Source organism: Pituophis catenifer, unplaced genomic scaffold (assembly GCF_029215685.1).
Source record: "Pituophis catenifer annectens isolate HBS135680 unplaced genomic scaffold, rPitCat1.0.hap2 SCAF_1, whole genome shotgun sequence".
Lineage (NCBI taxonomy): Eukaryota > Metazoa > Chordata > Lepidosauria > Squamata > Colubridae > Pituophis > Pituophis catenifer.
The window spans coordinates 336,321,149-336,337,324 of NW_027256881.1; the positions used below are offsets into that span (position 1 = coordinate 336,321,149).

Here is a 16,176-nt window from a genome sequence, read left to right on the forward strand (position 1 = left end):
GAGCCTCAGAGAAACTGAAAATTACAGTCTATTTTGATTTTGTCTTTTATATCCTAGCAATATATAATTATTTGCATGTATACAGTTTTAAAAAATGAAGATTGCTGCTCTATGTACCGGTATGTCAGGATTCTATTTGTGTAGTATTTTGAAAAATGCTATAATGAATTGGAAAAACACTACACAAACACAATCAATATAGCGTCACATGACATATCATTTTTTAAAGAAAAGCATTTTATTTTATGTCCATATATATACGGTAGTAGGAAGATAGATAATAGGGAGGAAAGGTGGATGAATGAAAGCATTTGAAATTATGGTTTATACATGGATTTTTTTTTTTTTTAAAAAAGGAAATTAAATTGCATGTGACTCAGAATTCTATTTGAGCAGTATTTGCCTTGAACATTTTTCAACTAATAAAACAAAATAAAACATACAGGGCTTTCATACATACACACTCCATGTCACATAAAGAAGTCATTCCTGCAATTAAAACAAAAATAAAAAACATGGATTACATCTGAATCAATAATAAATTTTCTATGGCAGAATAAAAATAAGCTAAAGTGATGTTACATTGAAACCATAGCACCAATTATTGCTACTCTCAGTTGAAAAGCTGGGGGTTAAAGAGAGTGATAAGGGGGATGGAAAAATCACAACAAATATCATTGAAACATGCACCTTAAAAAGAATTCTAAATTTGGCACAGATTCAAGGTATTAGCAAACAAATTAAAAACCAGATAAACAAACAGGATTTTCCTTTTCCCATATATGTATTTTGGCTGCTAACATTCACTTTGTGATAATAAAAGATTGCGACTGAACTTCTTACATTTGAAAGAAAACTACTAAAATTCCTCACGCATGATCCAATGCCTGTAAGGAAATTCAGAATACAGAATAATAATACAGAGTTGGAAGGGACCTTGGAGGTCATTCATTTGTCTTTTCCCTTCTTTTAGAAAGCTAAAACAAGAACAAACTCACAAACCAAGTGAGCTTTATGGAATCTCTTGTGTTGTGTACAAGAAAAAAAAAAATCAATGATTTCTGTTCTACAGGATTTTGGGGAAATTTTAAGGTGTGTGGACTTCAACTCCCAGAATTCTTCAGCTAGCCATGTCAGCCAGCCCAAATACTGGGATTGCATGCTGTCTGGAGAATTCTGGGAGTTGAAGTCCATGCATCTTTGCTCTACCGTTTGATAGTAGGCTTGTGATTCCATCCACTTCTCTCTTCGGTTCTTTTATCCACCCTATTCTGTAACCCTGCCAAAGGCCTGCCTGTAAGGCGGCACTACATATGAGGAAATTTCACGCACTGCTTTTGGGGGCAAGGTCTAAAACATGTCGGTGGGGCGCTGGTGCCTTGAATTTCCTTCCCTGTTGGGCAGTGGGGGGTTATTGCTGTGATAGTGCAGTTGGCCAGCAATCATGGTACCTAGCTGTGTAATAAAATAAATACAAATGTTTAGCATTTCAAGTAATGCGCTTAAATGTGCTTTCCCATCCATTCGGCCTCCCTCTTGCCTCCGTGTAGTACTTCCTAGCCTGATATGCCCACTGTCTGCCTCAGGGCACATTTCAGCAGTGGTTTAATAACGGTCCTTAGCCAATGGGGAAGATAGAGATTTTCTTTGGTTTCTGGGAGCACCAAAGCCTATGGTGCTGGCTTTTTCACTGATGATCTTGGTGGAGATGGGAAAATGGTGCAGCTGTCTCCTCCCCTCCTGGGCCTTTCCAGTTTTCCTGCAGTTCCAAATGGACATGTATCCGTTTAATGGCCCTGACAGGTTTTGCAACACATCTGCCGGAAGTATGAACGACTACAGAACTTAGCTTTCAGCACCAAAGGGCAATAGGCAACCTTGTTGACATCTTTGCATTCTGGAGAAGAAGAGAAGGCAAGAGGGAGGGAGGGAGGGAGAGAAAAAAAAACAATGAATTAGTCATTCTGATAGAATATCTGTAGCTTGGGGTTGAACTGTGGAGTTCTTGTTGCTTTCTGTGGTTGTTTGCTTACAGCCATGGTGGCGCAGTGGTTAGAGTGCATTACTGCAGGCTACTTTTGCTGATTGCTAGCTGCCTGCAATTTGGCAGTTCAAATCTCACCAAGCTCAAGGTTGATTCAGCCTTCCATCCTTCTGAAGTGGGTAAAATGAGGGCCCATATTGTTGGGGGCATTATGTTGACTCTGTTAAACTGCTTAGAAAGGGCTGTAAAGCACTGTGAAGCGGTATATAAGTGCTATTGCTATTGCTACAGACATTTTATTACCCAACAAGTTAATATAAGTGTGAGTGAGAGTGGGAATTGCTGTCTCTTTACATGTATAGTTGGATAATTTTCCTCAATAAATGAGCAAGTATAATGTTTCTAACTTATTTATTTAATTGGGTTCTTTTATCTAATTTTAGGACTTGGGTAGAAAACACATTTTAGTTAATATTTATGCAGAAATATTGAAAATTCAAACAGTTTCACAAACTTTTTTACCACCACTGTAGTTGCTTCCTCTGCCAGTTGTGGTGGGGTGTGGTTTCCTCCTTGGTGGTTCCTTGTTTAGAGTATTGTTTTCTGCCCGATTGTTTGTCTGATTGTTTAGTCTTTTATCTAATAGAGATACACCACATTTACACACCATTCAAAAGAGATACTAAAAAGTCTAGGAAGGAAATGAAAAGATCAGAATGCATCTTTTCCAGCAGTCAACGTTCAGATAAGCAGGGATTAACACCAGACAAACAATAAGGCAGAAAAGGATACTCTAATCAAGGAACCTTTCCAAGAAGGAAACCACACCCCAACAAAACTTCAGGGAAAGCTACAATATATAAAAAGATAGCAAATTCCACATTCCATCATATTGATGATGTTACCTAGTTGGGTAATGAAATATCTGCAAGTAAACAACCAAGCTTCAATAGTGTCAAGAACTCAACAAAACTAATCATTTATCCATATAACATGCTAAACTTGTTTAGTTTAACCATAGCTTGGTGACCAAGCCATAAGGGCAAAGTTCAGATCGAATGCTAAATCATACATCAAGGAACAACCACCTATGGTCTTCCAATGGCCGTTTATTACAGGCTTCTAGATGCTTCTGATGCTACTTATAAGATGCTACTTGTATTACTTGAAACTCTGCGCCTCAGAAAATGAACAAAAAAAGGCCAAATATTCTAAGTCTCCTTTTTCTGATGATATCATCATGTCACCCACCGTTATTCCTGCAGCCCTTAAATGCTGGAGTAAAAAAACTCAACAACTAAAGTAGGGATGTCTAACCTGGGCAACTTTAAGACTTATGGACTTGAACTTCCAGAATCCCCCAGCCAGGCATGCCGGTAGGGGAATTCTGGGAGTTGAAGTCCACACTTCTTAAAGTTGCCATGGTTGGACACCCCGGAATTAAAGTCTACTTTTAGTATGCAACCCCTCATGCCACTGTAATGCTCTGTGGTGAAAAAAATCAGCATGGCTGGGCTTTTATGAACTGCATGGCAGATCTCCTACTACCGTGATGGCGAACCTATCGCACGCGTGCCACAGGTGGCACGCGGAGCCATATCTGTGGGCACGCGAGCATTGCCCTAGCTCAGCTCCAGCCCGCATTGTGCACTGGCCAGCTGACTTTTGGGCCTTTCTTGAAGTCGGGAAACGGGCAATTTCTGGCCTCCAGAGGGCCGCTGGGGGAGTGGGGAAGGCCATTTTCGCCCTCCCCAGGCTCCTAGAAAGTCTCTGGAGCCTGGGGAGGGCAAAAAATGGGCCTACCAGGCCCACCGGACCATCAAGTGCCAAAAGCGGGGTCACACAAATTCATGAAGTGTTCCATATTTTTTGCATGCATGAAGAGCCTTAGTACAGTGGACAAAGCACTGTTATTAACATCTGCTGCTTGCAATTACTGCAAGTTCAAATCTCACCAGGCTCAAGGTTGACTCAGCCTTCCATCCTTTCAAAGGTAGGTGAAATGAGGACCCAGATTGTGGGGGCAATAAGCTGACTTTGTATAAATATACAAAAGTATGAAGGCTATTGCTTAACGCATTGTTAGCCGCCCTGAGTCTCCGGAGAAGGGTGGCATATAAATTAAAAAAGCAAAAAAGCAAGCACAGGGGGGGTCGCGAGTGTATGCACGGGGGCGGGGCGCATTGAATTATGGGTGTGGGCACATGCACGCTTGGCCCCCCCATAGCCCCTACTTTTGGCACGCGATGGCAAAAACGTAAGCCATCACTGTCCTTCTACATGTTCCCTTGGCCAAAAGTATCCCACGCCAAATTCACATTTGGCAATCTATGGTTTCAGGCTTCTGAACCACATTACAATCCAGAATGCAAACAACAGGTTTGAGTCATTTGGCCATTTCAAAGGGGAGGTTCTTTGCTCAGCTTGCAAATCATTCCATGCAATGGGTTTACCTTCAGGGTTTTCTATCAGTCCAGAGTCACACTTGCTTTCACACTGTTGCATGGATGAGGGCTTCAGGGCTTCCACACATTCCCCAGATGGTTGTCCTGTGTAGGTCACGCACTGGACAGAACGCCTCTGCTGGCCAAAACTGCACTGCCCAGAGCACTGCAGGAAAGAGTAAGGTAGATGAAGAAATTTGGCTAAATCAAAAGAGCAGATCTATTAGTTTGAGTTTGAAGCACAGCCCTTCAGCCTTTTGCTGTGCCTTGAGTGTTTCTCAAGCTTCCCAACTTTAAAATGTGCGTCTATGGAGATTCTCAGTCATCTTGGTCATGGTTGTCTCAAATATGCTTTTTTTTCAAAAGGCAACCGGAATATGTTTTTTTCCTTGAGGAGGAAGAAGACCTTTCACTTATCATCCAAGAAGCTTCATCAGTTCTGACTGGATAGTGGGGGTGGAAGAATTAGTTCTGGACTAATTAGAAGAAGAATTAGTGGAAGAATTAGTTCTGGACTAATTCAGTTACTTTTGAAAAAAAAATGGACCTCAAAGGATTTCGTCTTAGATTAAAACCAATTAGTATGGCAGATCAGCTTTAGAATAGCATAGAATAGAATTTTTTATTGGCCAAGTATGATTGGACACACACAAGGAATTTGTCTTGGTGCATATCATGACATTTAGATCATGGAGTCTTTAACACTTTCATCACCATCCTCTCCTTGGCCCTTCCGATTCAAACATTATTAATCTCTGAATGCATAAAAGGCTGATTTAGTGAACTTGCTTTGGCTTGTTTCCCTGAAAACATAACCATTCTTCAGTTACTTTTGAAAAGCAAAAAAAAACAGACTCCCAACATGCAGTGTGTTGCCTCTTGACCAATTCTTCACTCACTAAAATTGTAGGAGAAAAATAAACTTTGTGTACCTCTCCCCATTCGCCAGTGACCCACCGTGGGGGTGGGCAGCGCCGAAGACTGCACCTTATGGTGTTTGGGGGTCTGGAGCTCTCGGGACACTGGGAGGTAGACAGCGTGGCACGATGGTCGCCACTTTTGCAAAGGACAACGCGATGACGGAAACCAGGTCCACAACTTGGAGTACACTACAAGGAAGGAAAAAGTTGGAATTCACTGATTGGTTGTGATTTATTGCAATTCCCATGCTTTTTTACAGCCTCTGGGGTGATGGAAAATAAATCGGTTAAATCATCTTGGGTGTGGATGTTGTGACTTTGCATGAGTTTGGCAGAAAGTGGAATCCAACGTTTTTTGTTTTTTTTTTTGTTTCCCGTTGGATCCAGCAAAATTAGTTTATAACACAAACAGTGGTAATCATGAACCTAACGTCTAGTACACATGGCACTTGAGGAGATCTCAGAGGCTTTCCAGAAGTTATTTATTGTTTATTCATTCGATTTATAAGTTGACTTTCTTCCAAGACATCAAAGTAACATACAATGTTCTCCCTCTCCAAATGTTTCTTCACGATAACTCTCTGAGAGAATTTGGGCTGGGAGAGAGAATGGATGCCCCAAAGTCATCTGAAGAACTTTACGGCTGAGGATAGACTTGAACATGGATCAACACAGTCTTGGTCCAATAAATTACGTCAGTGGTTCTCAACCTTTTCTTCACCATGGACTCCATGGACACCATGGACTTCATCTTGGATATTGGGTCTGGACCATGGCCTGGACCCTCAAGATTTAACTCAAGATTTAAATCATAACATTTCTTCAAGCCTTCATGGACCCCCACCCCCCGTGATGACATCGCAACCTTCCCAGGGGTCTGTGGATCACAGGTTGAGAATCACAGTCTTATGTACATCATCTGCTTCAATCCCAATCACTTTAGCTATTACTGGAGTTATGGATGGTAACCATGGTGTATGCAGGGGAGAGTTTCACTTACCTTTACCACTGACGAAAGAAAGAAAGAAAGAAAGAAAGAAAGAAAGAAAGAAAGAAGGAAGGAAGGAAGGAAGGAAGGAAGGAAGGAAGGAAGGAAGGAAGGAAGGAAGGAAGAAAGAAAGAAAGAAAGAAAGAAAGAAAGAAAGAAAGAAAGAAAGAAAGAAAGAAAGAAAGAAAGAAAGAAAGAAAGACAGACTAAAATTGGAAGGTGCCAGACTGAGAAGGCCTGAAGAGAAGCTCATTACCTCAGACCAATCAAGGGTTACCCATTCTGGAGGACAGGTGTGATTATTACAGGGTTCCAGCACATGAGGCCGTGGCAAGTTGCAAGAGGAATCATCCAGAGTTTTCTCATCTGTGGTGGAGATTTTGCGCTGACAGATCACGCTTCGGGTCCGCACTCCCTGATTGCAACTGCGGCTGCATTCGGACCAGTTCCCGATCACCCAACTAGTTGAGATGGGAAACAGAAAGCAAAATCTTTCTTCGAGACCGCCTGCTGCTACCGACGACCTCCCATCGTCCCGTGCGCTCCCACAGAGAGGGCCTCCTCAGGGTGCCATCAGCCAATCAATGTAGGCTGGTGACCCCCAGGGGGAGGGCCTTCTCTGTGGGGGCACCTACCCTCTGGAATCAGTTGCCCCCAGAGATAAGGAGAATCCAAGACCTTAGTGCCTTCCGCCGTGCCCTTAAAACCCACTTTTTCCAGCAAGCCGGGCTGGCTTAAGAAGAAATTTTAAATGTTTTAATTGGTTTGTATTTTTAATTTCGGGCCAAATTTATATATATTTTAATTGTTTTTAATATTTGTATTTCATGTTTTTTAATTCTGGCTGTACACCGCCCTGAGTCCTCAGGGAGAAGGGCGGTATATAAATTTAAAAATAAAATAAAATAAAAATAAAAAATAAGGGCATGGCTAACATTAATCCTGCCAAAATTTGAAACTCATCGGCCCTGTTGCCATTCCACTTTTGATAATGTAATCAGAGGTGGGTTCTTTACTACCGGTTTGCAACAGGGCTGCGTCCTGATGATGTCAGGGTCAGTGGGCAAAGCCTCACGCTGGTTTTACTATCGGTTCTATAGGTCCAAACCAGGGGTAACCCACCACTGAATGTAATGGGAGACAGTGTGTGATGGGCACTTCAAAAAGGTGCTAATTGACCTGATCAGCTATCTCCCACAGTCTTAAATTGAGCTTTAAACAAAGCTCTTCTAATCTTCATTTAATTTCCCTGGCTACCTGAGGTAATGCATTCTGCTCACTGTGAGGGTACACAACACATCCTTGTCTCGAGATTCACTTCGTACAGGTAGTCCTCTACTGTCGACCACAATTGAGTCGAAAATTCCTGTTGCTAAGCGAGACATTTGCTAAGTGAGTTTTGCTCCATTTTATGACCTTTCTTGCCACGGGGGTTAAGTGAATCACAGCAGTTGTTATTAACACGGCTGTTAAGTGAATCTGGCTTCCCCATCGACTGTGCTTGTCAGAAGGTTGCAAAAGGTGATCACATGACCCCGGGACACTGCAACTGTCATAAATACATGCCAGATTCCAAGTGCCCGAAATTTGATCACAGGACCACGGGGAAGCTGCAGCTGCTCCATTTTTGCTGGCAGAGCGCTGCAGGAGGCTGTCGCAGCCGAAAACGGAGCCTGGGAGGGGTGACCCTGACATGAGTGGCCACACCCACCTGGCCCCCGAGGTCAAACACAACCCTGATGAGGCCCTCAATGTAATCGAGTTTGACACCCGTGCTCTAGGTTGTTGTTTGACCCTTCCTTTTTTGTATATGCATATTCAACATATATTCTCTTTCCCTTGCTGCTTTGTCCTGTATAGCATCCACCCTTAATCCTCAGTCCCTTTTGAAAAGAGCTCCTGCCCACCCCCTCTTTAAATGCAGCCCTCCAAACACTGGAAAGAATTAAACTCACGCTGGCGGGCATGGCTCAGTGTTACATGGCCGCTGCCTCTCCGGTAGCTTGGTTTCAGGGTTGCAGAAATGATTGAGCACCGTGGAGCTGTCAGCTTGATTCCTGCATACAACGGGTTGAACTTGACTGCCTGTGGGATGATGGGGGAGGCTGAGTGAGGATGCAAAATCTCCAACATTAGAAAACGGTAGGGTTTTTCCCCCCTTTCTTTCAATAGCCAGGACATCTCCTAATCAAATAATAGGCATTTGAAGACCAGAGAACAACTTGTCCAATCCCAGAATATTATTTTTAAAGGTCTGCAGACAATGAGTATTGTGCTATAAAGGGGACACAAATACATTTAGTTGGATAGATCTAAAGTTTCTGAGAAACTAATATTAATTCAAGTTTCTAGATTTCTAGAATAAACTCAAGACTGCCCCACCTTGATTTACAAGAGAGGGGAAATATTTTTGTGAAGCCATCATGTTTCTGTTATTATACCTGTAACTATTGTTACAGGTAGAGTTATTATTTTAAAGTGCTGACAAAAAAGTGCTGATGACACCCAGCTGTACATCTCCACCCCGGATCACCCCAACGATGCCCTTGAAGTGATGTCCCGGTGCCTGGAGGCCGTACGGATCTGGATGGGGAGGAACAGGCTCAGGCTCAACCCATCCAAGACCGAGTGGCTGTGGTTTCCGACGTCCCGATATAGCCAGTTGACGCCATCACTGATTATTGGGGGCGAATCATTGGCCCCCACGGAGAGGGCTCGCAACTTGGGCGTCCTCCTGGATTCACGGCTGTCTTTAGAAGAGCACTTGACGGCCGTGACCGGGAGGATTTTTTATCAGGTCCGCCTGATTCGCCAGTTGCGTCCCTTTCTGGATCGGGACTCGTTATGCACGGTCACTCATGCCCTCGTCACCTCCCGCCTGGACTATTGTAATGCTCTCTACATGGGGCTCCCCTTGAGGAGCACCCGGAGGCTCCAACTGGCGCAGAGTGCGGCCGCGCGGGTGGTAATGGGAGCGACATGGCGCTCCCATGTAACACCTCTCCTGCGCGAGCTGCACTGGCTCCCGGTGGTCTTCCGGGTGCGCTTCAAGGTTTTGGTTACCACCTTTAAAGCGCTCCATGGCTTAGGGCCTGGTTATTTACGGGACCGCCTACTACCACCAATAGCCTCCCACCGGCCAGTACGCTCTCATAGAGAGGGACTCCTCCGGGTGCCGTCAGCCAAACAGTGTCGACTGGCGGCCCCTAGGGGGAGAGCCTTCTCTGTGGGGGCACCTACCATCTGGAATGAGCTCCCCCCGGAGATACGGAGGATCCCGGATCTGCGCTCCTTCCGCCGTGCTGTGAAGACCTTTTTATTCCATCAAGCGGGCTTGGCCTGATCTCTTCCCTTTTTAAATATGTAAATTTTAATCTGTTTTTAAATTATTGGGGTATTTTAATTTGTCTGGGCCAAAAAGTTTAATTTGATTTTATCGGGTTTTTAAATTTTGTGTATTTATGTATTTTATTGTTGGCTGTTCACCGCCCTGAGTCCTTCGGGAGTAGGGCGGTATACAAATCAAATAAATAAATAAATAAATAAATAAATAAAAAAGAGACTGGAAATGGTTGATGGTTTAATTGGTCTTCCTGTCCTTCTCAACATTTGGATTAGATGATCCTTATAGTTCCTTACATATTTGATTCTGTGATTTTAAGTATTGGCTGTCTTCCAATGACTCATCAGAATATTCTTAATATAGACACAGAACTTGTAATACACGCTATAATAAACAAACCCAAAGCATTGAGAACAAAACTGAAAGCAGAACTGGCTAAAATGGAGATAGGAATTATTTAGTGCATGAAGATGGAACGGAATAATTAAATAAATTCAAAGACAGCATTATGACATCCCAAGAAAAATGAAATAGACATGAAGATATTTTCCAAGCTAGATGAACCAGAGTTTTGGCACATACTATTGAAATATTATGGCCATGTATGTTTAATACACCATATGGTTAATATTGATTGCATGCCCTTTGGCATTTTGCTTCTGAAGTGTTTTATCATATTATGTAATAACTGGTGGAAATACATGGTGTACGTGAATATTTGTAGGGTGTGTCACAGAGAAAAAACATATAAGTTTAAACTAACATTTAAACTTATATACCACTTCATAGTGCTTTATAGCCCCCTCTAAGCGGTTTAGAGTCAGCACATTGCCCCCCAACAATCTGGGTCCTCATTTTACTGACCTCGGAAATTCATTCTGAGGCTAGTTGCACACATCACAAAAATGAGGGCATTACAGTACTTTGTGAAGATGTCATTTGACACTAGATTTATGCAGAGGACGCAGGAAATCCAGATGTTATTGTACAAAATATACAAAGTGTACATGTAATCAAGAAGCTGAATAGTGATGAATGTTGTGTGATACTTAATGTAGTCTTATTTCTTTAATTGTGGTAGGTAGGCTGCTTGTTTGATGTCAAGCAAGAAAATAGACAAAGGATAGTAGTTGTCATCATTAGACTTCCGCGTTATACAAAAAGTGGGAACTACTATTTTGTAAAAAAAAAACCCTATCCTTAAGGTGAAAATATGAGAAGGAGAAAGTTTTAAGAAAATCTCTTTTGTAATGTTTAGCTGTCAGTAACAGCCAACTGTCAATATTCAACTTATTGTTAGCTTTCTCCCTTACTTTAACAGGATCATTAAACTCTTACCTCCAGCACAAATGGCAGAACACTTGGTCCATGAGACATACTGCCATAAATATTGGGCCATGGAATTGCGAACAATGGGTGCATTGAACTTGTATCGGATCCTCTGCAGTTCTTCTCGCACAAGAACCTATAACAATAGACAGGCAACAGTATCACAAAACTGTTGAAAGAAAAGGATCATATACGACCATTTACTGCAGGAGGAAATGAGAGGTCAGAGGTTTTATTTTAAATTGTTTCTTCTATTCAGTGTACATTTGAGGCCTCAACAACTATGCTATTACATTGCTCTAGTGATCCCATTCAAATAAAGATCACCTTCTGGATGTGAAAACATACACATAGCCAAATGCATGAGAGCAACAAGGAGTTGATATTATTAAATACGGTAGTTATGTGTGTGCATCTAGATGAACACACATTACATTTCTGGCCTGTGAGCTGTGCTGACTACTAGTTTGCTGCCAAGTTCAATTCAAGATGCTGGTGATGATTTATAAAGCCCCACATGGCATGGGGCTGGGATATTTGAGGGACTGACTCACCCCAATCACACCTGTCCCATCAGGTCTGGCATAAAGCGCATGTGGCAGGTCCCAACCTTGAAGGAATGTCACCTGAAGGGACCCAGGAAGAGTCTTTTGTGTTGCCTCACCTGCTCTTTGAAACATAAATCCCTTGAGGTCACATTGACCCTGACCTTATTGGCTGTAATGGTATGTGGAAATGACCTTGGGGCAGTCGTGGGATTCAAATTTTTTTTACTACCGGTTCTGTGGGCGTGGCTTAGTGGGTGTGGCATGGCTTGGTGGGCGTGGCTTGGTAGACATGGCAGGAGAAGGATACTGCAAAATCCCCATTTCCTCCCAATCAGCTGGGACTCGGAAGGCAGAGAATAGATGGGGGCAGGGCCAGTCAGAGGTGGTATTTACCGGTTCTCCAAACTACTCAAAATTTCCACTACCAGTTCTCCAGAACTGGTCAGAATCCCCACCTCTGCCTTGGGAACAGGGGGAAGAGTTGATGAATAGGAATGGTCAGATAAAAGAGGGTATATCCCACAGCTGCATAATGGGCAGAGGAAGAAGCTCAGAAGGGACCCCCCCACCTACAGTTCTCAGACTGTGAAGGAGATGGTGGGAGATTTGTACTTTCAAACTTGTAAACATTCATATCAGCCTTCCCAGGCAGAAAACATGACCAGATGAGTTAATGCTACTTTACTGTAAGATTGCATTAATGGAATCTTGTAAGTTTGGTAGTACAAATCTCCCACTCTCTCCTTTAACAGCCTGTGAAAAATTTTTTTGGTGGGGTGGGGTGGGAGGCTTCTGAGCTTCTTTTTCTGCCCATTATGCAATTGCAGGCAATGCCCTCTCTTAGCTGACCATTCCTTGGGCAGAAGTAACTCTTCCCCTTTCCTCCGAAGGTCATTCCCACATATCATTACATTGGCCTTCTGATAGAGGCTGAAGATCTGGCTTTGGCATTTGGCCTGGGGATCCAGGGATGCTGGGTGGCTGTACTGTTAGGAAAACCTCCCTCACAGATTGTATTTTTTACAGTTTTAAAAGTTTTTATTGGGTTTTTTTTTTTAATGTTTTAGTGACTTTCAGAGTTATAATTTTGGTGCTTTCTTTTTGTATTTATAACTTTGTAAGCCGCCCAAAGTCACAGAATTAAGATAGGTGGCTCTATGAATTTAACAAAGGAACGAATAGATTAACAGCTACAGATGGGAAATATACTGCATACTAATCGCAAGGCAATCTATCTTATCTCCTCAGTGATCTTTATAAAAATTAATCAGCTGCTCTGAAACAAATTTAAATCACTTGGGTAATTCTAGCCTGTGAAAAAAAGGACCATGTTAATGAGCAGTTCCTCATCTCTTTCACAATTTAAATTCATCAAGTGAGGAACTCTTGCTCAACTTGAGTAAAGCTTTCTGTCTTATTAATATTTCCTTTTCCCATCACTTGTTTTGGCCCAACATTATAACTAACCATAACAATCAGGGTGATGTTACTTGGGCCTAGGGCCTCGAGAGACTCTGCTTCATCCTGAGAGCGCCCGTAGTGGAATGTGGTTCCAGCAATGTCAAAGCGCCGGGGAGGGTCGATCGAAAGTTTCCCGTTGACAAAATATTCATCATTTTCTCCTTTCAGAGCTGGAAGAAGAAGTCAAAAGAAAGTGTTTGAAGCTGATGGGCTGTCTGCTAAAACGAAGCAAAGCCAGTGGTGGGATTCAGCCAGTTCTATCCGGTAGCGGCGACTGTGGTAGACTCCGCCCACCCGGCCAGATGTAATGCCACGTTTTGGAGGCTGTGAGCATGCGCAGAAGGCGTACACGCAAGCAAAAAGCATGCATGGAAGGCCGAGCATGCATGGAAGTCGCACGCGCTCACATTTGCGAACCGGTAGGGAAGGTAAGTGAATCCCACCTCTGAGCAAGGCCGTGGCATGCACTTGAAAGAAAACTGGAAAGCCTGTAATTGTGGAGTCTGTCCGGCAAGAACAAAGAATGCTTATTCACAGAGAATATGCACGTGTCACATTTGCATTGATTCTAGGTGGTTACAGGACTGATAACAGTATCAAAGACATCCTGCATAGCTCAGCTAGAAGTTAGGAATAGGGATGGCTTGGAGCAGATAGAATGCTGGAGCGTTCATTAGGCAAGGCTTAGGAATAGGGATGGTTAGAGGTCAATAGGACAATGGTTAGATCATTACTAAAATGTTCATTAGATGATTTGTTTTATATATCCCGTCTTATCACGCCTTCCGCTTTAGTGAAAATGTATAAACCTTTCTTAATTCTATTGTTCAAGGTTCCTTGGCATTTTCTAGCCGGGACCCCTTTTCTTGGAGCGCTTCAATAAAAGGAAACAAAACCTGCACCTCGTGTCTGGTGGTCTTCATCGGCTTCGGCACCAGGCTCAGACCCGAATTGAGGACAACAAAGCCAAGCCTCGGGCAAATGAAACCATATGGAACACGCACCCTCCCACCTTGCAATATTAGTAATCCCATCACTAATGCTCAGAGCCTACATTTGGGGAAGCAGATCTCTCCTGATGCCTAAGGCTTGTGCAGACAAGCAAACTGCAGGGAGGAACAGCAGCAGCCGTGGTTCAGGAACTGGCAGGTTGTACTGTATTCTGTGATAGGACTATGTGATTTAGGCTGCAGGAATATCAATAACCACTAACGGCAGCAAAGAATTACAGTTTTCTGAATCTCTTTGCTACCATCTAGTGGTTGCCCTAGGTGCAGTGGTGGGATTCAGCCGGTTCGCACCAGTTCAGTAGAACCGGTAGCTAATTTTTTTGCTGAGTTCGGCGAACCGATTAGACGTGTTCTGGAAAATCAACTTCCTTCCAGGCAGAAAAAAAAAACCCTCCCCAAATTCCCAGTGGTGGGATTCAAGCCCAGTGGCAGGGCGGGTCCCACCGCCTCCACAAAGGCCGAGCTACTTCTCTCCCGGAGTGTATCAGCCCCGCAGCTGACCCTGCACAGGGCTTCAGGAACTGCTTGTCCTGGCCGGGCCCTGCAAGCTTGCAGAGTGCAGAGGCTGCACCCCTTAGGTAGCAGTGAGGGCTCTCCAGCAGAAGCAGGGGGCACCTTCCTTGGGGGAGCCGGGCTAAGTGGGGGTGGGCTTGCAGGGCTTCTTCCTCCCTTCCTCAAGATGAGGCCGAGCGAGAAGAAGGACCTGGGCATGTTGGGTGAGTTGGGCGCTTGGGATGGCGTCTGTGCAAGACCTTCTAGGACCCCCTTGAATCTTCTCTGGGAACTCTTTCCGAGCTCCTGGATTTGCAATGCATGTTGTATAGGATGGAGGAACACACACACACACACACACACACACACACACACACACACACACACTGCAAAATGGTCATTAGGGCAGAGAACCGATTGTTAAATTATTTGACTCCTACCCCTGCCTTGGTGGCATGCACTGAGGCTGGTAGCTGCATTACTTTTTTTAAAAAAAATTTTTTTATTTTTTTTTAATTTGATTTATATGCCGCCCTTCTTCGGAGACTCAGGGCGGCTTACAATGTGTTCAGCAATAGCCTTCATACTTTTGTATATTTATACAAAGTCAGCTTATTGCCCCCACAAACTGGGTCCTCATTTTACCTACCTTAGAAAGGATGGAAGGCTGAGACAACCTTGAGCCTTAGCGAGATTTGAACCTGCAGTAATTGCAGGCAGCTGGTCTTAATAACCAGCTTAATAACAGGTTGCCTTAGACCACTGTACTACCAAGGCTCTTCATAGTCTCTTCTGCTCTGCCCATCCCCATAGTGCCAACCTAAGAAAATTCTTAGGTTCTTTATGGGCATGCATCAGTAAACCACAACCAGGGTTAGGGATAGGATGAGATATTAAAAATTACAATACAATACCAACTGAGGGTGGAACTTCGTTCTCCGAGCTTATTGGTTGGTTTCTGAACGTTTCATTACCAAGCTAGGTAACATCTTCAGTGGAATTTAGGGAATGTCAGTGTCGGTGTTCTTCTGCTTATAAGAGCTTCGTGTTTAAGTCTCATGATGGTGAGGTCACGTCAGGTGAGGGTCAAATCAGGTCATGGTCTTGTGATGGGGCAGGTGTGGGATATGTCAAGTGAGAGTCTTGTCATGGGTCAGGTGTGGGTCCCTTACACCTTACCTTGTGAAGTTTCCGAAAGATGCCCTAATTAATTCATGAGCCATGAGCCAAACTTCAAAAGAAATACAGTCATTTATTAGGAGCACCATTTCGGCAATATTTGGATGCAGTTAGAACTAATCCCACATAGATTTACGTTCCCCTAGGACCCTGTCTCTCCTCTCCTCTCTGGCCATGTCATAAATCACATTCTCCAATTAACCACTTTGGCTGGCTGTGAAATCCAACACCCTCCTTCTGATTGCGGTCAGGAAGAATGTATGGAATGCACTTCAGTTAGGGAAATCAATAAGCTCTATCAGTTCTCCCTCCCTTCTGCTCATGGCAACTTGAAAGCTTTGCAGGTTGACATTCGGCTCCCCTCACTTGTGACCCACATTTGATCCATCATAAGACCCTGACCTGATGTGACCCTCATCTGATGTGACCTCACCATCACAAGACCTACTGACCACATGAAGCCCGTATAAGCAGAAGA

The 16,176-nt window shown here is 43.5% G+C and overlaps 1 protein-coding gene across 1 annotated transcript in view; it reads right to left on the minus strand.

Moving 5' to 3' along the window:
• Positions 1–1,257: 1,257 nt before the first annotated feature.
• ADAMTS10 (ADAM metallopeptidase with thrombospondin type 1 motif 10) overlaps positions 1,258–16,176 on the minus strand; it is a 61,533-nt gene continuing 46,614 nt past the window's right edge. The window contains exons 18-24 of the mRNA XM_070931807.1: positions 13,024–13,187; positions 11,018–11,144; positions 8,292–8,421; positions 6,593–6,797; positions 5,361–5,537; positions 4,438–4,594; positions 1,258–1,897 (exon numbers count right to left, since the gene is read on the minus strand). Coding sequence (XP_070787908.1) covers positions 1,788–1,897; positions 4,438–4,594; positions 5,361–5,537; positions 6,593–6,797; positions 8,292–8,421; positions 11,018–11,144; positions 13,024–13,187 — 1,070 coding nt within the window. The 3' untranslated portion in view covers positions 1,258–1,787. The remainder of the gene's footprint in view (positions 1,898–4,437; positions 4,595–5,360; positions 5,538–6,592; positions 6,798–8,291; positions 8,422–11,017; positions 11,145–13,023; positions 13,188–16,176) is intronic.